The following is a 24,722-nucleotide window of genomic DNA, read 5'->3' as shown; positions in this document are numbered from 1 at the left end:
GGAATATGTTACCACGTTGTGATTTATTCCTTTACAAGAACGCTAATTTTCCAAGCCAGTAAATCAATCTTGGCAATTAACACTAATTACTGGCAATGATTATATCAGGCGAAAGCCAAGAACCAATCTTTCATACAAAAAAGAAAGCAGCGTATTTTATATTCAAGTGGTTCTCCTATTTCAGCATGCATCAGAATCCCCCAGAGACCTTCTCCTTGCCAACCCCTGCTCTCCAAACTTTGGGTTTAGCAGATCTGGAGGATGGTCTGAGAATGGGAGCATCTTCGTTTCTTTTCTTTTTTCTCTTTTTTGAGACAGAATCTTGCTTTGTCGCCCAGGCTGGAGTGCAGTGGCGTGATCTTGGCTCACTGCAACCTCTGCCTTTCGAGCCCCAGTTGAAGCAATTCTCCTGCCTCAGCCTCTCGAGTAGCTGGGATTACAGGTGTGCGCCACCACGCCCAGCTAATTTTTGTATTTTTAGTAGAGATGAGGTTTCTCCATGTTGGCCAGGCTGGTCTTGAACTCCTGACCTTGTGATCCACCCGCCTTGGCCTCCCGAAGTGCTGGGATGACAGGCGTGAGCCACCATGCCCGGCCCACTCACCGTATATTTACTGAACTTCAGTCATATGTGACGCAGGGGTGACACAAGAACAGAAAAATCAGGGAGATGGAGATGGAGCTAACCAAGAAAGCTGAAGCTGGTCGGCCACATGGCCCAATGCACAATAATTCGGGGAACACACATCCAGGCAACCGCACATGACTGGGAATATGTGGCTGTCCTACCACCGTCTGGTCATCTAGCGGCTCCTCCTATGGCAATACAGAAGACCCTGGCTGAGGCATGTTCTATTCTACCAAGGGGACCTGGGCGTATCTCATGGACTGAATTATGTCTCCCCAGATTCCTATCAAGTTCTAACTCTGAGGCCTCAGAAGGATGAACTTATTTGGAGATAGAGTCCTTTTATTTGTTTATTTTTATTTTTTGAGACAGAGTTTCACTCTTGTCACCAAGGCTGGAGTGCAATGGTGTCATCTTGGCTCACTGCAACCTCCACCTCCCGGGTTCAAGTGATTCTCCTGCCTCAGCCTCCCGAGTAGCTGGGACTACAGGCACCTGCCATGACGTTTGGCTAATTTTGTATTTTTTAAGTAGAGATGGGGTTTCACTGTGTTGTCCAGGCTGGTCTCGAACTCCTGACCTCAGATGATCCACCCGCCTCAGCCTCTCAAAGTGCTGGAATGACAGGCGTGAGCCACCGCGCCTGGCCGGAGATGTGGTCTCTAAAGAGGCGATTCAGGTAAAATGAGGTCACTAGGGTAGGTCCTGATCCAAAAGGACTGAGGTCCTTATAAGAAGAGGAGATGAGGACACAGACATACACAGAGGGACAACCAAGTGAGGACACAGCGATGATGACATCTCCAAGCCCAGGAGAGAGGCCTGAGGAGGAACCAGCCCTGCCCACACCTGGATCTCAGACTTCCAGCATCCAGGGCTGTGAGAGAATAATGTCTGTTGTTTATAATCTACCCAGTCTATGGTATTCTGTGATAGCAGCCTGAGATGGACTAAGACATCTGATAACAAGAGGAGATGAGGACACAGACACACACAGAGGGATGACCCTGTGAGGACACAGGGAGAAGACGGCGTCTACAACCCAAGAAGAGAGGCCTCAGGAGGAACCAGCGCTGCCCACACCTTGATCTGGGACCCCCAGCCTCCAGGGCTGTGGGAGGATCAATGTCTGCTGTCTAAGCCACTGGGTCCGTGGTATTTTATTATGGCAGCCCCAGCAAAGCAACGTTCTCTCCTTTACGAGGTCACTCCTAAGGTACGAACGATAAAAACGGGGCCTGTTTGGAAAGAGTCAGTGCCGCCAACAAAGAACAGTCTCCAGAAAGCTCAGAGGAGGCATCTGTTAACATTCTCTCATCCTCTACAGAGTAATCACACAGAAATGAAACGTGGCTCAGGTGAACGCCTGTCATCAATATTCATTTTACATAATCAAACTGGCGAAGCAAAGGGGGAGAATAGGAAAAGAAAAGTAGTGTGGGTTGAACTGTACGTCTCAAAAAAATACGGGGAAGTGGCCGGGCACGGTGGCTCACGCCTGTCATCCCAGCACTTTGGGAGGCCGAGGTGGGAGGATCACGAAGTCAGGAGATGGAGATCATCCTGGCCAACATGGTGAACCCCCGTCTCTACTAAAAATATAAAAATTAGCTGGGCGTGGTGATGCACACCTGTAATCCCAGCTACTTGGGAGGCTGAGGCAGGAGAATCACTTGAACCCAGGAGGCAGAGGTTGCAGTGAGCTGAGATCACACCACTGCACTCCAGCCTGGGCGACAGAGCAAGACGCCGTCTCAAAAAAAAAAAAAAAAAATATATATATATATATATATATATATAAAATATAAATTAAATAAAACAATACAATACAAATAAATAAACAAAAAATGTTAGAGCCGGCTCTGAGCTGGCTCTGGGTCTCAAGCCCTTTGACTCTGAAGTTCCCTGATCTGCTTTGCAATCTGTATTACTTTCCTGGGATTGTCCAAACAAATGAGCACAGACTGGATGGTTCAAAGTCACAGAAATTCATCCAGGGAATGGATGCCTTCTGGAGACCAGAAGTCTGAAATGCAGGAGTGGACAGGGTCGTGCTGTCTCTGGACGATCTTCTAGGGGAGGCATCCTTCCTGCCTCTCCCAGCTTCTGGGGGCTCCCGGCGTCCCTGACCCTTTCGTCAGATCACTCCGGTCTCTGCCTCGGTCTCCACAGGGCCTCCTCCTCTCTGTCTGTCTCCTCTTCGGTCTCTTTCCAAGAACGCCTGTCATTCCATTTAGGGCCCTTCTTACATGTAGAATGGGGTCGGAACAGTTACTATCATGTGTTAACTTCACTGGATCATGGGGTGCCTAGATGTTCGATTGAATGTTACTGTGGGGTATCTGTGAGGGTAGAGGGGAGGGTCCTTCCTGCCTCTCCCACCTCCGGGGGGCTCCGGGCGTCCCTGGGCTTGTGGCCACATCACTCCAGTCTCTGCCTCCATCTCCATGTGGCCTTCTCTGTGTCTCTGTCTCCAAATTTTCTTTCTTTTTTTTTTTTTTTTTGAGACAGAGTTTCACTCTTGTTGCCCAGGCTGGAGTGCAATGGCACGATCTCAGCTCACCACAACCTCCACCTCCCAGGTTTAAGCAATTCTCCTGCCTCAGCCTCCCAAGTAGCTGGGATTACAGGTGCGCGGCACCATGCCCGGCTAATTTTTTGTATTTTTAGTAGAGATGGGGTTTCATCATATTGGTCAGGCTGGTCTCGAACTCCTGACCTCAGGTGATCCACTCACCTTGGCCTCCCAAAGTGCTGGGATGAGCCAGTGTGCCCAGGCATTTTCTACTTCTTGTAAGGCCATCCATCATATTGAATTAAGGGTCCACCCTAATGATCTCATCTTCACTTAATTCCATGTGCAAAGACCCTATTTCTAAATTAGGCCTCAGTTATATGTATTTGGAGTTAGGATGTGGACATAACTCTTCAGATAAGAGTTAATGGCAGTCGGGTGCAGTGGCTCATGCCTGCAATCCCAGCACTTTGTGATGCCAAGGCAGGCAGATAACTTGAGGTCAGGAGTTTGATTCCAGCCTGGCCAACATGGTGAAGCCCCGTTTCTACTAAAAATACAAAAATTAGCTGGGTGTCGTGGTGCATGCCTGTGATCCCAGGTACTTGGGAGGCTGAGGTGGGACAATCATTGGAACCCGGGAGGCAGAGGTTGCAATGAGCCCAGATAGCACCACTGCACTCCAGTCTGGGCAACAGAGTGAGACTTGTCTCTTTCAAAAAATAAAATAAAATAATAGTTAATGGCATATAAGCAATACCATCAAAGCCTTTCTTTAATATGTGTTTTTATAGGAATAAAAACTCTCTTGTTAATTGCACTTGGTAATATATGCTTCCTCAGCTTTCTTAGGTGATAATGAGGCTCAATTCTTATTAAGTGCATGAATCTGCTTTGTAACATCTAAAGTGTTTAGGAAGTAGCTGTCATTTCTGTTGGGTGGGGTTGTTCTGGATGTGATCCGCTTATCTTCATTATTTAAAACAGAGATCTCGGCTGGGCACGGTGGCTCATGCCTGTAATCCACGCACTTTGGGAGGCTGAGACGTGAGGATTACCTGAGGTCAGGAGTTCGAGACCAGCCTCACCAACGTGGCAAAATCCTGTCTCTACTAAAAATACAAAAATTAACCGGACGTGGTGGGGCTTGCCTGTAGTCCCAGCTGCTCGGGAGGCTGAGGCAGGACAATTGCTTGAACCCGGGAGGCGGAGGTTGCAGTGAGCCGAGATCACACCACTGCACTCCAGCCTGGGAGACACAGTGAGACTCCATCTCAAAAAAAAAATGAGTAAATAAAACAGATTGCTTTGATCAACATCAACCCCGAAGTGAGCTCTCAGAATAACAGACAGGCGGCCCTCCTCCACTGGTGCTGTACGATGAAGGGGTGTTCCTGTGTGTCTCTGGCAAGCGGCAATGCCTGCCAAGGCAGCTCACGTTTCCCAGCTTCTCTAAGCCATGCCTTGCCTTGCTCAGAGAGTCGTGTCTGCAGCAAGTGCTACTGGCTGTGCCAAGACTCCTCATTCCCTCCTCCCATACAGCACGCACCACACACATGCGTGGAGCCCCGAGTGGGCATCACGGAAGGCTGGCCCCCACACGCCCAGCCCAGCCTCAGGCCTGGAGTCAGGGAAGCCAGTCATGGCAGGGCTGTTCTTGCCAGTGGGTCCAGGCAAACCCTTCAGCATGGAGCCCGAGGCAGGAGGGCTACACAATCCTGCAGAGAGTCCTGAGCTGAGAAGAAAGCTGAGAAACACGCATTTCTTCCTCTGGGTGCTGTCATGCAGGGGTGTGAAAACAGGAAATGCCCCAGCCAGCACACACACCTCACCTGTGCACACTGGCACGCACACAACTCACCTGTGCACAACACCTCACCTGTGCACACTGGCACGCACACAACTCACCTGTGCACATGAGCACTTATGTACTTTATCTATGCACACTGGCACGCACCTCACCTGTGCACACCTGCACACACAGCTCACTTGTGCACACGGGCACACACACCTCACCTGTGTACACAGGCACGAAGACCTCACCTGTGCACACTGGCACACACACCTCACTTGTGTACACGGGCAAGCACACCTCACATGTGCCCATGGGCACAAAGACCTCACCTGTTCCCATGGTACACACACCTCACCTGTGCATACGGGCATGCATGCACCTCACCTGTGCATGCTGGTACACACCTCACCTGTGCACATTGGCACACACATCTCACCTGTACACACAGGCACACAGACATGCCCTTGCTTCCTCAGGGCACCATGAAGGAGAAGCAGCCCCTCCTGGCCACAGGCTCTGCTCTCCGTGCATTCCTCTCACCCGCCCTTCCCTGCACAGCCCGGTGCTTCCTCAGCTGCCCGGAGAAGATGAAGTCCTGGCCAGCCTCGCTCCTTCCCTCCCACGACCGGCAGGGTTCACACTTCATGCAGGATCCCATCGAGGCCGTCTCCCTCATCCCACACCCTTCAGCAGAGAGGCTCACAGACGCAGAAGCTCAATCCGACAAAACAGATGGGCCAAGGTATCCTAGGAGGCCCCCGCGGCCCTCCCTTCGTTACATCCTGCCTCTCACTGTGCAGGCAAATGCACCGTTAGGAGCTGGCAGGGCCTGTGCCCCTGGGCTCACCTCCTCGCAGTCCTGAGGGTACTGCAGGGCCTGGGGATGGGGAGGGCGCCCACCCTGCTGTACATTCCAGAGGCTGGCCCCAAAATCTGATGCTGGCACAGCCAAGCAGCCAGTTCTTTCCGAGGGTGGCGTTAACGCTTTGTGATCTTAGGGCTGCAGAGAAATTCAAAGGCAAGTCCTACTGTGTGCTCTGACTGTCTCTGTCTCCAAATTCCTAGGTGGAAATCCTCATCCCCAGTGAGATGGTGTTAGGAGGTGAGGCCCTTGGTAGGTGATGAGGTCACGATGGGGGAGACTCAAGTATGGAATCAGTGCGCTTACAAAAGGGACCCCAGAGAGCTCCCTCGCCCCTTCCACTGCCTGACGACACAGTGAGAAGGTGCCATCTGTGAACCAGGAAGCAGGTTCTCGCCAGACCCCGGCACACTTTGATCTTGGACTTCCAGCCCCCAGAACCGTGAAACATAAATGTGTGTTGTTTATAAGCCACCGAAACTATGGAATTTTTCTTTTTCTTTTTTTTTTTTTTGAGATGGAGTTTTGCTGTTGTTACTCAGGCTGGAGTGCAGTGGTGTGATCTTGGCTCACCACAACCTCCGCTTCCCAGGCTCCAGCAATTCTCCTGCCTCAGCCTCCTGAGTAGCTGGGATTACAGGCACCCGCCACCATGCCCAGCTAATTTTGTATTTTTAATAGAGACAGGGTTTCACCATGTTGGTCAGGATGGTCTCGATCTCCTGACCTTGTGATCTACCTGCCTTGGCCTCCCAAACTGCTGGGATTACAGGCCTGAGCCACCACACCCGGCCTGCTGCAATTTTTCTTGTATCAGCTTAAACAAACTAAGATGATTATTCCCACAGAGGAATCGTTTTTATCCTTAAGGCGGGGTTAGGAGGAATTCACAAGAGACCTGTTGATGGACAGACAGTACATTGCGTGTCGACAGGAGTCCACACCAATGCCACCTGCAGATGTAGTGCCTGACATTCCCATGGGGGCACAAGAGAAGGTTTAAATATATCTGTTTTCCTTTTCTATGTCTGACCTCTGTGTTCTTGTCCCTTCTAAAAAATAAAGTAACAATACTATGGCACATTGCTAAGTTACCCAAGGACAGCAAATGGCTGGGGATGTACATATCCCACAGCACCGTGCCAGGAGCACATGTGCCCAGCAGATGCAGGCAGCACCGTGCCCAGAGCACCTGTGCCCAGCAGATGCAGGCAGCACCATTTCCAGAGCACGTGTGCCCAGCAGACACGGAGCAGTGTGCCCAGAGCACCTGTGTCCAGCAGATGCAGAGAGCGTGCCCAGAGCACCAGTGCCCAGCAGATGCAGGGAGCACTGTTCCCAGAGGACCATGCCCAGCACATGCAGGGAACACCACGCCAAGAGCACCAGTGCCCGGCAGATCCAGGGAGCACTGTGCCCAGAGCATCTGTGCCCAGCAGATCCAGGAAGCACCATTTCCAGGGCACATGTGCCCAGGAGACACAGAGAGCAGTGTGCCCAGAGCACTGTGTCCAGCAAACACAGGGAGCAGTGTTCCCAGAGGACCAGTGTCCAGCAGACGCAGGGAGCACTGTCTCCAGAGCACCAGTGTCCAGCAGACGCAGGGAGCACTGTCCCCAGAGCAACAGTGTCCAGCAGACGCAGGGAGCACTGTCCCCAGAGCACCAGTGTCCAGCAGACACAGGGAGCACTGTCCCCAGAGCACCAGTGTCCAGCAGACTCAGGGAGCACTGTCCCCAGAGCACCAGTGCTCGACCGACGCGGGGAGCACTGTCCCCAGAGCGCCAGTGCTCGGCAGACGCGGGGAGCACTGTCCCCAGAGCACCAGTGTCCAGCAGACTCAGGGAGCACTGTCCCCAGAGCGCCAGTGCTCGGCAGACGCGGGGAGCACTGTGCCCAGAGCGCCAGTGTCCAGCAGACGCAGGGAGCACTGTCCCCAGAGCACCAGTGTCCAGCAGACGCAGGGAGCACACTGTCCCCAGAGCACCAGTGCTCGACCGACGCGGGGAGCACTGTCCCCAGAGCGCCAGTGCTCGGCAGACGCGGGGAGCACTGTCCCCAGAGCGCCAGTGCTCGGCAGACGCGGGGAGCACTGTGCCCAGAGCGCCAGTGTCCGGCAGATGCGGGGAGCGCCGCACCCCATAGACAGAGGGAAATGAGTAACCTTTAAGCCACCCGAGATGCTGTTATGATTATTCACAGGGTGCACCCACCTGCTCTGAAGGTCGTCCATGTTCAGCTCAGCGATGTAATGGGTGGCAGAGGAGACGGTGACCACCCTCGCACAGTGGCCAAGGGACCCAGACTCTCTCAGCGTATCCAGGAGGAGGTTGGTCAGCAGGAAGTGCCCCAGGTAGTTCAGGCCGAAATGTTCTTCGAATCCATCTCTGGTTTTCCTCTGAGGGACCATCATCACCCCAGCTGGATAAAAGAGAGTATCAGAAGGAGTTAGATTGGGGAAGACAGTGGAGAAATCTCACAGACGGATTCCTGAGATGCACAAATGACCCAGGACATCGGAGGGTGGGGTGTAGAGCTGGCGGCCATGTCTTCCTCCTGGGCCTCTGTTTCCTGCTTTAGGTGTGATGGAGAAGGTTCTAGAAGATCACTGAAGTCCCTTCCTGCCTTCTGTCTCTGCACCTCTGTGCCTTGAGTTTAAAAATAGTAACCACAGGCCAGGCGCAGTGGCTCATGCCTGTCATCCCAGCACTTTGGGATGCTGAGGCGGTTGGATCACCTGAGGTCAGAAATTCATGCCTGTCATCCTAGCACTTTGGGAGGCCAAGGCAGGTGGATCACCTGAGGTCAGGAGTTCAAGACCAGCCTGCCCAACATGGTGAAACCCCTGTCTCTAGTAAAAATACAAAAATTAGCCGGGTTTGGTGGCAGGGTCCTATAGTTCCAGCTACTCAGGAGGCTGAGGCAAGAGAATCACTTGAACCTGGGAGGCGGAGGTTGTAGTCAGCCGAGACCATGCCACTGCACTCCAGACTGGCGACAGAGTGAGACTCTGTCTCAAAAAGAAAAATAATAACCACAATGATAACACAGCAACACACACAAGAGAGTGAGAACCATCCAAGTCACCAAATGGGGTCCCCTGGACAATTAATTATTCTGGGCGGCTGGGTGCGGTGGCTCATACATGTAATCCCAGCCTTTGGGTAGGTGAGTAGGGTGGATCGCTTGAGGTCAGGAGTTCGAGACCAGGCTGTGCACCATAGTGAAACCCCGCCTCTACCAAAATACAAAAAATTAGCTGGGTGTGGTGGTGCGTGCCTGTAGTCCCAGCTACTCGGGGAGGTTGAGGCGGGAGGATTGTTTGAGCCCAAGAAGTGGAGGTTGCAGTGAGCCGAGATTGTGCTGCTGCACCCCAGCCTGGGCGACAGAGATCCTGTCTCCCCCCAGAATTCTGGGCAAGAATAGCTGCTATGGCACCCCCTCTTCACTGAGTATCCCACAAATTGCTCAGATGTCCTTTGAGAAATGCTGACCTCAGTACAAACATGGCCTTTCCTCACCCCTAGACCACAGGGCAGGGGTCATCATTCTATAAACATCCTCATCACCGCAGGTTCTGTGCTTGACACGTTCTATCTGCCAGACACAGAACACCCCCACCCATCAGGCCAAGCTCGGGTGAGTGCCTGCTCTGAAGTCCTTGCTGTGGGGGCCTGACCTCAAAGGTGACTTGCCCTAGAAACACAAACGAACCATATTGCCTTGTACTTAGAGCAGACCAGTTTGCTTGGATATTAATGCCAATGTATATATGTATTTGTATGTACATGGATAACGTAGATGTGTGTACATAGGCACGTTATATATGTACCTGGAATTCTGTATCTATCTACACGTAAACTGTACATGCAAATGCAGGCATGTCTATTCATATACATACATGCATATGCATTTGTAAATGTGTTTATATACGTATACACGGGTATATAACTGCATATACGCACAATTAAAAGATATACACCTATAGAGACGTATGTTAGCATGTACATATGTGTGTTCATATCTTTACATGCAGATGCATTTTCAAATGCCTATAAATTTGTGCGTGTTTTCTTTTACATATATGTTGTATGCCCATGTATGAGTTTGCATGTGTACACATTTATTCACATGTATATACATGTACATACACATTTACATCTTCGCATGTGTATCTAAATATAGTGTATGTATATATGTTTCTAATTGGAATTGTATGATTGCAAGTATTTGCATGTGTTCATACACCTACATACATACAGCGTTTGTCATTATTTGTACATTGGAACATCTACATGTATTGCACGCATGAACATACATTTTGATTTGTCTGTGGAATCCCATAGTTTTTGCATTTGTGCACATATTTGCATTTGTAAATGCATTTGAGATGTATGATTAATAAAAACACACATATCCATTTGCATATGGACACGTTTGTGTTCAAAGATGTATTTCAGTATGGAGCTATATTGATATTTGATCTGTTTCTCTATTTGTATATATATGTGTTTGCATCTGCATGTGTACACATTTTACTATGCATATGCATTTGTATATGTGCTTGTGTTTGTGTGTATTTTATATGGAGCTCTCTATACATATATGTAGGTCTAGCATTTCTCTACGTATTTGTGTATGTATATGTACATCTGCATAGTGTACATCTTTTTCTATGCATATGCATTTGTATACGTGCTTGTGTTTGCATGTATTTTATATGAGCTATCTATACATATATGTAGGTCTAGTATTTCTCTATGTGTTTGTATATGTAGAGGTGTATATTATTTTGAGGTATATGCATTTCTATATGCACTTGCCTTTGTGTGTATTGTAATATCTGTATGTATTTGTGCACTCTGTCCATGGACCCATTTCCTATGAATTTTTGATGTGTGTGCATTTGTGTACATGCTGTGTTTGTGTACACAGCCCAATCTTTCCAGTTGATATTTTATGAACACTCAAAACCCAAGCTGGCTCCTCCCAGACTCAGCATTCCAAGAACCAAGCAGGAGCCACGTGGCCTTATCGACCCAACTTTGGAACTCCTAGAGTTGTCACGCTGCCCCATTCTAGGAATTACGAGACAGTTAATGAGGGCAGCCGAGGATTCAAGAGAGGAGCAGGGACTCCAGCTCCCGAAGAGGCCGAATGTGAAAAGAATTTGCAGGCCTGTTTACAACCTCTCGAACCTGCCTTTCAAAACTGTGGATGCACAGGCTGCACTGGATGCCCCATTGCACGGAGGGCCCATGAAGACGCAGGGGCCGGGTCCCACAGCTCCACACATCCCTGGCCCCAGTGGAGGCTTGACAATTATGAGGTCCTTGAGGAAAAACCAACGCTTCTTATTCTGGCTGTTGGCCTCCACAGTGTGGGGTACAGTGCTTTGGAGTACAGCAAGGGAAATAAAAATAAACGTGGATGGAGGTCGATTGCTGCTTTTGGGGCGTGAGAGCCAGCTGGACTTCCTGGAGTCGAGTGGGGACTTGGAGAACTTTTCTGTCTAGCTGAAGAATTGTAAAGGCACCAATCAGTGCTCTAAAATGGACCATTCAGCACTCTGTAAAATGGACCAATCAGTGCTCTGTAAAATGGACCAATCAGCACTCTGTAAAATGGACCACTCAGCGCTCTGTAAAATGGACCACTCAGCGCTCTGTAAAATGGACCACTCAGCGCTCTGTAAAATGGACCAATCAGTGCTCTGTAAAATGGACCAATCAGCGCTCTGTAAAATGGACCACTCAGCGCTCTGTAAAATGGACCAATCAGCGCTCTGTAAAATGGACCAATCAGCGCTCTGTAAAATGGAACAATCAGCACTCTGTAAAATGGACCAATCAGCACTCTGTAAAATGGACCAATCAGCAGGATGTGGGCGGGGCCAAATAAGGGAATAAAAGCTGGCCACCTGAGCCAGCTCGGGTCCCCTTCCACGTTGTGGAAGCTTTGTTCTTCCGCTCTTCACAATAAATCTAGCTGCTGCTCACTCTTTGGGTCTGCACTACCTGTACGAGCTGTAAGACTCACTGCCAAGGTCTGCAGCTTCACTCCTGAAGTCAGTGAGACCGCGAACTCACCGGAAGGAAGAAACTCCAGACACATATGAACATCTGAAGGAGCAAACTTGGGACACACCATCTTTAAGAGCCGTAACACTCACTGCGAGGATCCGTGGCTGCATTCTTGAAGTCAGTGAGACCAAGAACCCATGAGAAGGAATAAATTCCGGACACACTCTCACAGAGAATGGTGGCAGGGGAGAGGCACCGCCGTGCCATTCCAGGCCTGTGGCCTGCTGAAATCTTCAGGGAGAAATGAGCGGACAGGTCAGGTGCAGTCCTTGCTTCTCACCTGCACACACTGTCCAGCCAGACTAAGTGCTTCTCCCTCCTACGTGAATATCTAGCTTTCGAGAAAACTTCCAGGATAGGCAGAATTTATTCCCTGAGCTTATGCCTGTAAAACATCAGGAGTATAAACCAACCGGGAGGGATCCAATATCCATCAGGGTGCAGTATCAATCAATCACAAGACACACGTGTATTAAACATTCAACAAAATGTACATTCAACACTCCTACAGTCCTCAAAGCCCATCAAACAAAACACTTCTGAGAAGCATGTCAGAATTCACCTCAGGAGTTATCCAGAAAAAAAGCCCAGCCTGGTGGGTCATGCCTGTAATCCAGCACTTTCGGAGGGTGAAGCGGGTGGATCAGTTGAGGTCAGGAGTTCAAAACCAGCTTGGCCAACATGGAGAAACCCCCGTCTCTACTAAAAATACAAAATTAGCCAGACGTGGTGGTGCATGCCTGTAATCCCAGCTACTCGGGAGGCTGAGGCAGGAGAATCGCTTGAACCTGGGAGGCAGAGGTTGCAGTGAGCCGAGATCACACCACTGCACTCCAGCCTGGGCGAAAGAGTGAGACTCCGTCTCAAAAACAAACAAACAAACAAAAACCAACAACAAAAAAACAGAAACACCAGAATAGGTTGCTGTGGGTGGATGGGAAGCTTTGCATTTTGATGAACTATAAACATCCTTTCACGATGCCATTTTCCTCATATTTTATTTGACGTGAAGAATCTGGAGACACACAGCTCAATCCGTGCCTGAAGTGTCATAAATTCCCAGCTTAGGAGAGACGAGCTCATCATGAACACCTGGCTTCTGCATGCGTTGTTTCGAAAGGCAGCTTCAGGGGGCTGTAAAGCAGGCCTGCAAATTCTTTTGACATCCGTCTCCTTGGGAGCTAGAGTCTATGCCCCTTCCCTTGAATCTCGGCCATGCTCATTAACTTTCTTGTTAATTCTTTCGTAGAATGCCGCAGTGAGATAAACACTGTGTGACTTCCAAAGTTGGGTCAATAAGGTCATGTGGCCCCTGCTTGGTTCTTGGGAATGCTGAGTCTGGGAGGAGCCAGCTTTGGTTTAAGAAGGCTGAGCACCTTCAGTCTGACATGCTGGAGAGGCCACAGGTACCTGTTCTTGTTGGCCCTCCCAGCTAAGCCCAGGTGACAGGCTGTACCAGCTTCCCGCCACCAGAGAAAGCTATCCTGGACATCCAACCCGGTCAAGCCTTCAGATAAAGTCAGCCCCAGCTGCAGCCTCACAGGAGACCCCCAGGCAGAACTGCCCACACTCCCGTGCCCCGGAAGAAAGTGAATCCGCACAAGCTGTATAGAAAACAGCATGGACGTTCCTGTCGAAGTAAAGGCAGATCATTCGCTCGATCCAGCAATCCCACTCCTGGGTAGCTACCCAAAGGAAAAGAAGTCTTTATATCAAAAAGATACCTGCAGGCCAGGCATGGTGGCTCACACCTGTCATCCCAGCACTTTGGGAGGCCGAGGCGGGCGGATCACCTGAGGTCAGGAGTTCGAGAGCAGCCTGGGCAACGTGGCAAAACCCCATCTCTGCTAAAAATACAAAAATTACCCAGGCGTGGTGGCACGTACCCGTAACCCCAGCTACTTGGAACGTTGAGGTAGGAGAATCGCTTGAACCCGGGAGGCGGAGGTTGCAGTGAGCTGAGATCGCACCACCGCACTCCAGCCTGGGTGACAGAGTGAGACTCCGTCTCAAAAATAAATAAATAAAATAATCAAACAAAACAAAACAAAAAAACATACCTGCACCTGTCTGTTTCTTGCAGCACAACTCACAATTGCAAAAATACGGAATCAATCTAAGTACCCCTCCGTGGAGTACTGGATAAAGAAAACAGAATGGAATACTACTAAGCCATCAAAAAGAATGGAATTGTGTCACTGGCAGTAACTTGGATAGAACTGGAGGTTATTATCCTATGTGGAGTCACTCAAGAACAGAAAAGCAAATACACGTTCTCACTTATAAGTGGGCGCTAAGCTCTGGGTATGCTTCTGGCAGCGAAGGGGCATACGGAATAGAGGAATACACATTAGAGACTGAGGGTGGGGCCGTGAGTGAACCTGTCACCCAGGAAATGGCCACGGTACCCAACAGGTGGTTTTTCATCCCCTGCCTCCCTCCCCCTACCTTCTAGCAGTCAAGAGTTTCTGCTCTTCCCATCTTTGTGTCCATGAGTATCTGCTGTGTACCTTCCAGGTATAAGTGAGAACATGGAGTATTTGGTTTTCTGTTTCTGTGCTGGTTCTCTTAGGATAATGGCTTGCAGCTCTGAGCAAATTCTTGGTGACAACAGCATCGTTGGGGAAGGTATCTTTCGCAAGAGCAGAGGGGACAGTGCTTCGGTGCAGGCAGGTGGTGACCTGTGCTCCAGATGAATCCGAGCCTTGCTAGGGACTTGCCTGGCGGGGAAGCTGCATGCGAATTCCTGCACCGTGGCGAATGCACCAGCCACGCACAGGAGCCCTGGATGCTGATAATTCATCGCTAGTGAGCTACTGAGAATAATTACGTTTATTCCTATTTTATTATTATTATTTTGAGGTAAACTCTTGCTCTGTCACCCAGACTGGAGTGCAGTGTTGTGATGTCGGCTCACTGCAACCTCTGCCTCCTGGGTTCAAGCAATTCTCCTGCCTCAGCCTCCCGAGTACATGGGATTACAGGCGCCTGCCCCGATGCCCAGCTATTTTTTGTACATGTAGTAGAGACGGGGTTTCACCATGTTGGCCAGGCTGCTCTTGAACTCCTAATCTCAACTGATCCTCCCGCCTTGGCCTCCCAAAGTGCTAGGACTACAGGTGTGAGCCACTGCACCCAGCCCTACTAATATTATTTTTTTTGGAGACAGTCTCGCTCTGTCAACCAAGCTGGTGTGCAGTGTGTCCATATTTTATTTTATTGTATTGTATTGTATTTTTAATTTCATTTTTTTGAGATGGAATCTCACTCTATTGCCCAGGCTGGAGTGCAATGGGTTGATCTCGGCTCACTGCAACCTCTGCCTCCCGGGTTCAAGTGATTCTCCTGCCTCAGCATCCCAAGTAGCTGGGATTACAGGTGTGCACCACAACACCTGGCTAATCTTTTTTTTTTTTGTATTTTTAGTAGAGATGGGGTTTGTCATGTTGACCAGTCTGGTCTTGAACTCTTGACCCCAAGTGATCTGCCCGCCTCAGCCTCCCAAAGTGCTGGGATCCCAGGTGTGAGCCACCGCACCCGGCCATGCACCCGTATTTTAAACCGCAGTGTCATGGAGACGTTTCTAGGCAGCAAACCCACCTGAAATGCTGATATTTGCGGAAAGAAAACCTGACATATGCTGAAAGAGAAATTGTTTTGTTGTTGAGCTGTTTGCCAATGGCTTTAAGTATTAATTTTCCTCTTCCTATGTAAGCAGAGCGTTGAAAGACCAGATTGGTGTCAGGTAGGGAGAGATTGGATGGGTGCCTGAGATGCCTGTTAGGAGGCCATTATCGTGGCCTAGGAAGAGATGATGGTACCCCAGAGGAGGGACTGACGTAAGTCAGAAATGCAGATTGAGTACTAGTTAGACAATCAGTGGCAAATTCAAATGCCTGTAGGCTTTTGTATGTGTTTTAAGTTTTCTATAATCATGTTTTTTTCGGCATCAATAAAATTCTATTTATTTATTTTTGTCAAGTTATTATTTTCTTTTAAATCAAAGGAACGTATAAAAAAGGTGCACAGGACTGGGCACGGTGACTCACACCTGTAATGCCAGCACTCTGGGAGGCTGAGGCAGGCGGATCACCTGAGGTCAGGAGTTTGAGACCAGCCTGACCAACTTGGTGAAACCCCGTCTCTACTAAAAATACAAAAAACAAAAAACAAAAAACATTAGCTGGGCGTGGTGGCAGGCACCTGCAATTTCAGCTACTTGGGAGGCTGAGGCAGGAGAATTTCTGGAACCCAGGAGGCAGAGGTTGCAGTGAGCCGAGATCATGCCACTGCACTGCAGCCCCGGCCAACAACAGCAAGACTCCATTTCAAAACCAAAAAAAAAGGTGCAGAGATCATGAGGGAAATCTCAACGGAATCATCCAAAGTGAGCACACTCCCTCTCGGGCAACCGCCTCCCACATCTGCACCCCGTAAGCCCTTTTGTGACCCACAATTAATCACATTCTTCTAAGGTAACTATGATTCCAATTTCCATTACCATAGATTTAATTTGCCTGTTTTTTTCTGGGAGGCGGAGGTTGCAGTGAGAAGAGGTTGTGCCACTGCACTCCAGCCTGGGCGACAGAGCAAGGCTCTGTCTCAAAAAAGTAAATAAATACATAAAATAAAATAATAATTTGTCTCTTTTTTTAAATTTTAATTTTTGAGATGGAGTCTCGCTCTGTTGCTAGGCTGGAGTGCAGTGGCACAATCTCAGCCCACTGCAGCCTCCGCCTCCTGGGTTCCAGCAATTCTCCTGCCTCAACCTCCTGCGTAGCTGGGATTACAGGTGCATGCCACTATGCCCAGCTAATTTTTGTATTTTTAGTAGAGACGGGATTTCACCGTGCTGGCCAGGATGGTCTCAAACTTCTGACCTCGTGATCCATCCATGTCAGCCTCCCAAAGTGCTGGGATTACAGGCGTGAGCCATCGCGCCTGGCCTGTTTCTTAAAATTTCAATAATTTTTGGGAAACCAGTGGTTTTGGGCTACATGGATGCATTCTTTTGTGGTGACTTCTGAGATTCTGGTGCACAAGTTTTAATCATCAGCAAATATACTGATGTTTCGTCGCGATTTTCCTAAGGAATAAAAAAACCCTGTGGCCACGTCAGTGTATCGGGTGCCGTCCATATTAGGAGCATTCACGGACTCTGTCTCTTCGCCAATTCAAAGGTGGAGAATACACAATAAAACTATCGTTCATTGATCTGCCAATTGAAAGGTGGAAAATACACAGTAAAATTATCGTCCATTGATCTGCCAGTTCAAAGGTGGAAAATACACAATAAAATTATCGTCCATTGATCTGCCAATTCAAAGGTGGAAAATATGCAATAAAATTATCATTCATTCATCTGCCAATTGAAAGGTGGAAAATAAACAGTAAAATTATCATTCATTCATCTGCCAACTGAGAAAATACGCAATACAATTATTCATTGGTCTGTGCACCTAATGGCATTTTACTGGGGAGTGAACGCTCAGGGTCACAATCACATATTGTGCCTCAAGCAGTGAACGCAGGTGAGGTGTGTCCTGAACAGGGGAGGAGATGGGAGAGTTCTCCGCTCTCCAAGCGGAGAAATCCAAAGAAAGGAGAGTGGTGGGGATGAAAGGGCAATCAGAGAGAGAGAGAGAGAGAGGAGAGAGAGAGGGAGGGCAAAGAAGAAAGGAAGAGAGAAGGACAGGGAGGAAATAGGGAGAGAAAGAGAGAGATGGAGAAGGAACAGGGAGAGAGGGAGGGCAAACGAGAGGGAGAGAGAAGGAGAGGGAAGAAATAGAGGGAGAGTCAAACAGAGAAAGAGAGACAGAGAGACAGAAAGACAGAGAAAGGGGGAGAGAAGGCAGGCAAAGGAGAGAGGAGGAGAGACGGGGGAAGGAGGAAAGAGAGAGAAGGGGGAGAGAGAGGAAGACAAAGGAGATACAGCAGGAGAAGAGGGAGGGTGTGAGAGAGGGAAACAGAGAGAAGAAAGAGGGGAGGGAGAGAAGAAAGAGGGGAGGGAGAGAAGAAAGAGGGGAGGGAGAGAAGAAAGAGGGGAGGGAGAGAAGAAGGGAAAAGGAGGGGGAGAGAGAGAGAGAGAATGGGAGAAAAGGAGAGAGAGAGAAGAGGGGAGAAAGAGGGAGAGAGGGAGGGAGAGGGAGGGAGAATGGGAGAGAGAGGAGGGGAGAAAGGGAGGGAGGGAGGGGGAGACAGAGAGAAGAGAGGAGAGAAGAAGGGAGAGAGAGAGGGAGGGAGAGAGAAGGGAGAAGGGGAGAGAGGGAGGGAGAAGGGAGGTCGAGAGCAAAATAGTAGAAGGGGGGACGGGTGGGTTGAGGAGAGAGAGAGAGAGAAAAAGCAAAAGGGAGAGGAAAACCAAGACAGTGAAGAGGTGGAGAGAATGACAGAGAGACAGGGGGAGAAGGAGGAGAGAGAGAGACAGAGCGTTACAGAGAGAGAGAGAGGAGAAAAGCATTGAGTAACTGCAAAACCACTGCTTCTCAACCCACTTCCTAGAATCTCGGGAGGGCGGTGGGAAGGATGGAGCCAGTCCAGGGAGGCTGTGGGACGGACGCCCTGAACATCCAGCCTTCTCTAGCGGGGAACAGCCTGCCGCAGAGTCACGGCAGACCACATCCCATGCTGCTGCCAACGCCAACACTAAAAGAACATGCAAATGAGGAGGCGCCATCGGGAGAGGCAGAGGAAACCACTACAGAACAGAAAGCTACTCTATCCACAGGAGAGCAGCTCTGGAAGAGAAGCAAACAGAAGGCACACAGAACAAATGGTCTACACCTGTTCAGACTCAAGGATCCGCTGACGAATGCATAAGCTGTGATGCGACACTTTCCATCTTCCAGATGACTGTGGAGCCCGATTCACACAGAAAATGCCAGGCGCCCACAAAGACAGGAGATGGCTGCTCAGGTGTCTGTCCACCAAAGAGTGGGTCCTCAGTGAGGACCGGCTCCATTGCACCTCAGTCTTCTGTCGATGCAAAACTGCACACCTGGGCTTCCCCCGAATGAATCTTCCTTAACTCTCACGGGTCTTCTAGGTGCCCTGTGCCCATTTGCTCATTTGAATGAACTCATTAGAATTCATTCATTCATTTGCATCATTTGAATTCACTCCTTCCTTTGAATTCACTTGTTCCTTTGAATTTATTCATTTAAATTCACTGATTTGAATTCATTCATTCCTTTGAATTCGTTCATTCCTTTGAATTCACTCATTCCTTTGAATTCATTCAGCCTTTTAATTCATTCCTTTAAATTCACTCATACCTTTGAATTCATTCATTCCTTTGAATTTATTCGTTCTTTTGAATTCATTCATTCCTTTGACTTCATTTGTTCATTCATTTGAATTCATTCCTTCCTTTGAATTTATTCATTCACTTGAATTCATTCAGATTCACTAATCTGAATTCATTCATTCATTCCTTTGAATTCATTCCTTTGAATTCATACATTCCTTTCAATTCATTTAGTCCTTTGAATTCATTCGTTTCTTTCAATTCATATGTTCATTCATTTGAATTCATTAATTAGAATTCATTCATTTGAATTCATTTGTTCATTCCTTTGAATTCATTCCTTTCTCTGAATTCACTCATTTGAATTCTTTCATTCATTCAAATTCACTCATTTGAATTCCTTCGAGTGAATGAATGAATTTGAATGAATGAATGAATGAATGAATGAATGAATGAATGGGTGAACAAAGAACTGTACCAAAAAACAAGAGTCTTTAGGTCTCTGGCCAGGGAAGAATCATTGTTATTTTTCAGGGTCACCCTGTATCATGGATGTATTTCTTTGGTGGTAGGGAAAATAATGCTTAGTAATTCTTTATCTCAGAAAGAAATTCATCCATTAGAGTTATGGGAAGATGTCTGACAAGGATAAATCTATAAATCCTCTGCAGTTACTAAAAATCTATCAATTTTCAGACATGGGGATGGGAAGCTAGATAAATACAATTTTGAAGTGAATAAACCATAAATATTGGCTCTGCAGGAGGTCTACTATTGATTTATTCTTGCGCTTGATAAATCATCACGTTGCCTCTGGGCTTCCCACAGCAGCCAGACAGAGGCAGTCGGGTTCTATTTTCAACCCGCTAGCAAATGAAAACAATATTCTATGTCTGAAGTATCTAATGTTTGCAAAACCTTGATTGCTCTAAGAATAAAAAAAGAAAAGCACAAAGTGTAGCTCCTTCTTGCCTTGGAAGTCACACTTGCTGAACTCAGCTGGGGGCTGTTTTCCATGAGACTTGAGGCATGTGATTGACTAGCAGGAGTTTTGGAGGGAAGGTTCTGGGGAAATAGTTTAGGGCAGCAGTCCCCAACCTTTTTGGCACCAGGGACCACTTTTGTGAAAGACAATTTTCAGAAGAGAGATGGTGGAGGTGGAATGTGGGGGTGGTTTGGGGATGATTCAGGTGCATGACATTTATTGTACACTTTATTTGTATTATCATTACACTGTACTATATAATGAAATAATTCTACAAGTCACCATTATATATGATCAGTGGGAGCCCTGAGCTTGTTTCCCTGTGACTAGACAGTCCCATCTGGGGGTGATGGGAGACAGTGACAGATCATCAGGAATTAGTTTCTCATAAGGAGGGCACAACCTAGATCCCTCACATGCACAGATCGTCAGGCTTTAGATTTTCATAAGGAGTGCACAACCTAACTCCCCCACATGCATAGTTCACAGTAGGGTTTGTGCTCCTATGATAATCTAATGCTGCTGCTGATCTGACAGGAGGCAGAGCCCATGCAGTCATGTGAGCAATGGGGAGTGGCTGTAAATACAGATGAAGCTTTGCTTGTTCACTTGCCACTCACCTTCTGCTGTGCGGCCGGTGTCCTAACAGGCCATGGACTGGTACTATGACCTGGGGGTTTCAGAGCCCTGGTTTAGGGGTCGGCAGACCCCCTGCTAGCCTCTTAGACACTAAAAGTACCACCACTGGAGTCCTTCCCTGAGGCTGCCTGTAAATGGAAACTCTATTCACACATATGTTGACACCAGCAATATCCCAAACATACAATCCAGCAATCTCATTTGCACACAATGAAGAAGAATTCTGATGCACAAACCAACGAGAAAAATCCTTGATTTCTTCTCTAAGTCATGGTACATCTGGCTCAAGGCTCCAGCACAAGAGCTGGTGATGAACCCACTCTCAGCGTTGACTGTATAGAATCCAGCCTTCTTATTTGCACACAACGAAGATGAATTCTCATGCATAAACCAAGGCATGCAACAAATGAGAAAAATCCTTTACTTCTTCTCTAAGTCAAGGTACATCTGGCTCAAGCCTCCAGCACAAGAGCTGGTGATGAATCCATTCTCAGCATTGACTGTGTAGAATCCAGCCTTCTCATTTGCACACCTTGAAGATGAATTCTGAGGCACAAATCAAGGCATGCAACGAATGAGAAAAATCCTTTACTTCTTCTCTAAATTAAGGTTCATATGGCTCAAGCCTCCAGCACATGAGCTGGTGATGAATCCATTCTCAGCATTGACTGTGTAGAATCCAGCCTTCTCATTTGCACACCACGAAGATGAATTCTGATGCACAAACTAAGGATGCAATAAGTGAGAAAAATCCTTTTTCCCTAAATCCAGGTTCATCTGGCCCAAGCCTCCAGCACACGGGCTTGTGCTGAATCCATTCTCAGCGCTGACTGTATAGAATTCAGCCTTGTCATTTGCACACCACGAAGATGAATTCTGATGCACAAACTAAGGCATGCAATAAATGAGAAAAATCCTTCCCTAAATCCAGGTTCATCTGGCCCAAGCCTCCAGCACACGGGCTTGTGCTGAATCCATTCTCAGTGCTGACTGTATAGAATTCAGCCTTGTCATTTGCACACCACGAAGATGAATTCTGATGCACAAACTAAGGCATGCAATAAATGAGAAAAATCCTTTGCTTCTCCCCTAAATCCAGGTACATCGGACCCAGGGGTCCAGCACACGGGCTTGTGCTGAATCCATTCTCAGTGCTGACTGTATAGAATCCAGCCTCGTCATTTGCACACCACAAAGATGAATTCTGATGCAAAACCAAGGCAAAAAGTGCTTTACTTCCTCTCTAAATCAAGGTTCATCTGGACCAAGCCTCCAGCACACAGGCTGGTGATGGATCCATTCTCAGCGCAGACTGTGCCATCCGGGCTACTTCTGGCTTGAGTAGCACTTATCCCTGCAGCTTTCCATCCACCCTGGGTACCTCGGGAGGCCTCTTTCCAAGCCCGTGGAGTTCACGAAGCTCCATGGTTCTGTTGCATTTCCAAGAGAACCAAGAGGATCTGTCAACAACAGACTGCCTCTCTGCATTTCTGTCTTCTTGTGAAGAGTGGGCAATGGGTATCAACACAGCCTCCAAAAGTGAAGTCTCCAGCTCTTTTCTAGAAGCTTCTGTCTGAACCCTCAGAGGAAAAAAAAAAATCCAGATCCTCTGCAACTGAGCTCTTCTCAACAGTGACCCCAGGGACAAGATGAACCTTAGCCACAAAAACCTACAGGGAGTCCTGGAAAGCCATAGCCCAAGCAACCTCTTGAAAGATGTAGAAGAAAAAGATAAAAGGAAGAAAGCGCCCAGTGTTATTTCAAGCCATCATCTTGTAACAAATGGATTCTCATTATCACCTCCTGGAAATGGTGTTCTGAGCAGCACAGGCTGGGGAATTCCGGGGAGGCTTGGGATGCCATCTTCCCTGTACTTTACACGACGGTGTTGTCACATTGCAAGAGGTGTGTTTTCCAAGGCAGGACATTTCACAGAATGATTATTCGTCCAATGTTTGTTTCCTTTGCTAGAGTATGATTTCCATGAGGTCAAGAATCTTATTATTGTATTTTTCCTGCAAGTGAAGTATGTGAAGGGCAGAGTAGTAGGTAGGTATGGCAGATTGAATAATGCACAACTCACGATGTCCAGGTCCACATTGTTCATGTGGGAGACAGAATCATGACCCCAAAAATGCCCACATTGTAATCCCCATGTGGGAGACAGAATAATGACCCCAAAGATGTCCATATCCTAATCCCCATGTGGAAGACAAAATAATGGCCCCAAAGGTGTCCACATCCTAATCCCATGTGGTAGACAGAATCATGGCCCGAAAGATCTTCATATGCTAATCCTCATGTGGTAGACAAGAATAACGGCTCCAAAGATGTCCACAGCCTAATCCTCATGTGGAAGACAGAATAACGGCCCCAGAGATGCCCACAACCTATTCCCACCTTGGAAGAGTAATAACTCAAAACATGAAAAAATGTCCATGTCCTCATCTCTGGAACACATGAAAATGTGACTTTCACGGCAAAAGGGCCTTTGTACATGTGATTCAGTGGAAGATCTTGAGATGAGGTGATTATCTGAGATGATCCTGGTGGGCCTCAAATCATCACAATGGTTCTTCTACAAGGCAGGCAGAAGAGCAAGAGTAAGTGAAGGAGATAAAAAAAGAGAAGGCAAGATGAGAGAGAGAAGGGAAGAGAAAGGAAGAGAGGGAGAGAGAGAGATTCAAAGGTGTCTCATTGCTGGTTTGTTGTTGTTGTTTTTGTTGTTTTAAGGCGGAGTTTTGCTCTTGTTGCCCAGGCTGGAGTGCAATGGCGCGATCTCGGCTTACTGCAACCTCTGCCTCCCGGGTCCACGCAATTCTCCTGCCTCAGCCTCCCGAGTAGCTGGGATTACAGACATGTGCCACCACGCCTGGCTAGTTTTGTATTTTTAGTAGAGACGGGGTGTCACTATGTTGTCCAGATTGGTCTCGAACTCCTGACCTCACGTAATTCACCTGCCTCGGCCTCCCAAAGTGCTGAGGTTACAGGCGTGAGCCACTATCATTGCTGGCTTTAAGGCCGGGTTGGAGGCCATGGGTGAAGAAATGCTGACAGTCTTCTCAAAACTGGGGAAGGAAATACTCTCCTCTAGAACCGGTGTCAGCCATAGACTCAGGAATTTCACACTGGACTTCCTGGCTTGAGGTGCCTCTGAGGCATTGAGCGAAGGTAAAAGGTCTTAGCATGGAAGAAAGATCTAGATAAGTCTAGGAAGAAGTAAACCCAATATGTGCATGAGATTTTCTAAGGAAGAGATAGGGTACAGAGACAATCCAACAAGATGACCCTTTCGATTCAAATTCAACCCTGTCCCAGTTCCAGAATATTTTTGTTCCTGAGAGCCCTGTGTGCCTTGTTTAAAATCTGTTGAGAAAAGGAACAGAGGAGAATCCTAGGAACGCAATAGCCACTTCAAAAGGTAAACGTGATGGTTGAGTGATGGAGTACATGCTGGCTAGCCTGTGTCAACTGGTGTTAGCCTGTATCCACCGTCACAGATGTGGTTCATATACACACTGCTCAGTAAAATTGTGTTCCCCCCAGAACAGAGTAAGATTCTGCTGGAGAAACATATAATATCTGAGATTCCTAATTTTTTTTTTTTTTTTTGAAACAAAGTCTTGCTCTGTTGCCCGGGCTGGAGTGCCATGGTGTGGTCTCGGCTCACTGCAGCCTCCACCTCCCAGGTTCAAGCGGTTCTCCTGCCTCAGCCTCCCGAGTAGCTGGGACTACAGATGCCTGCCACCACACCTGGCTAATATTTGTATTTTTAGTAGAGACAGGGTTTCACCATATTGGTCAGGCTGGTCTCAAACTCGTGACCTCAGGTGATCCACCCACCTCAGCCTCCCAAAGTGCTGGGATTACAGGCGTGAGCCACCACGTCCGGCCAGAGATTCCTAATTTTTTCCGCTTACTGGTGGATGCAAGGCCATACCAAATGGATGGAAGTAGCTGCGCAAAAGT

General features: G+C 48.1%; 1 protein-coding gene across 1 annotated transcript in view; it reads right to left on the bottom strand.

Moving 5' to 3' along the window:
• The window catches only part of DHRSX (dehydrogenase/reductase X-linked), a 104,885-nt gene that overhangs the window by 78,055 nt on the left and 2,108 nt on the right, over positions 1-24,722 (bottom strand). Inside the window, exon 2 of the mRNA XM_032757956.2 lies at positions 8,014-8,221. Within this exon, the coding sequence (XP_032613847.2) occupies positions 8,014-8,221 (208 nt within the window). The remainder of the gene's footprint in view (positions 1-8,013; positions 8,222-24,722) is intronic.

The sequence above is a fragment of the Hylobates moloch genome, unplaced genomic scaffold (assembly GCF_009828535.3).
Source record: "Hylobates moloch isolate HMO894 unplaced genomic scaffold, HMol_V3 SCAFFOLD_46, whole genome shotgun sequence".
Classification (NCBI taxonomy): domain Eukaryota; kingdom Metazoa; phylum Chordata; class Mammalia; order Primates; family Hylobatidae; genus Hylobates; species Hylobates moloch.
Note: the sequence above shows the minus strand (reverse complement) of the source record. Positions and strands in the feature narration are given on the sequence as shown.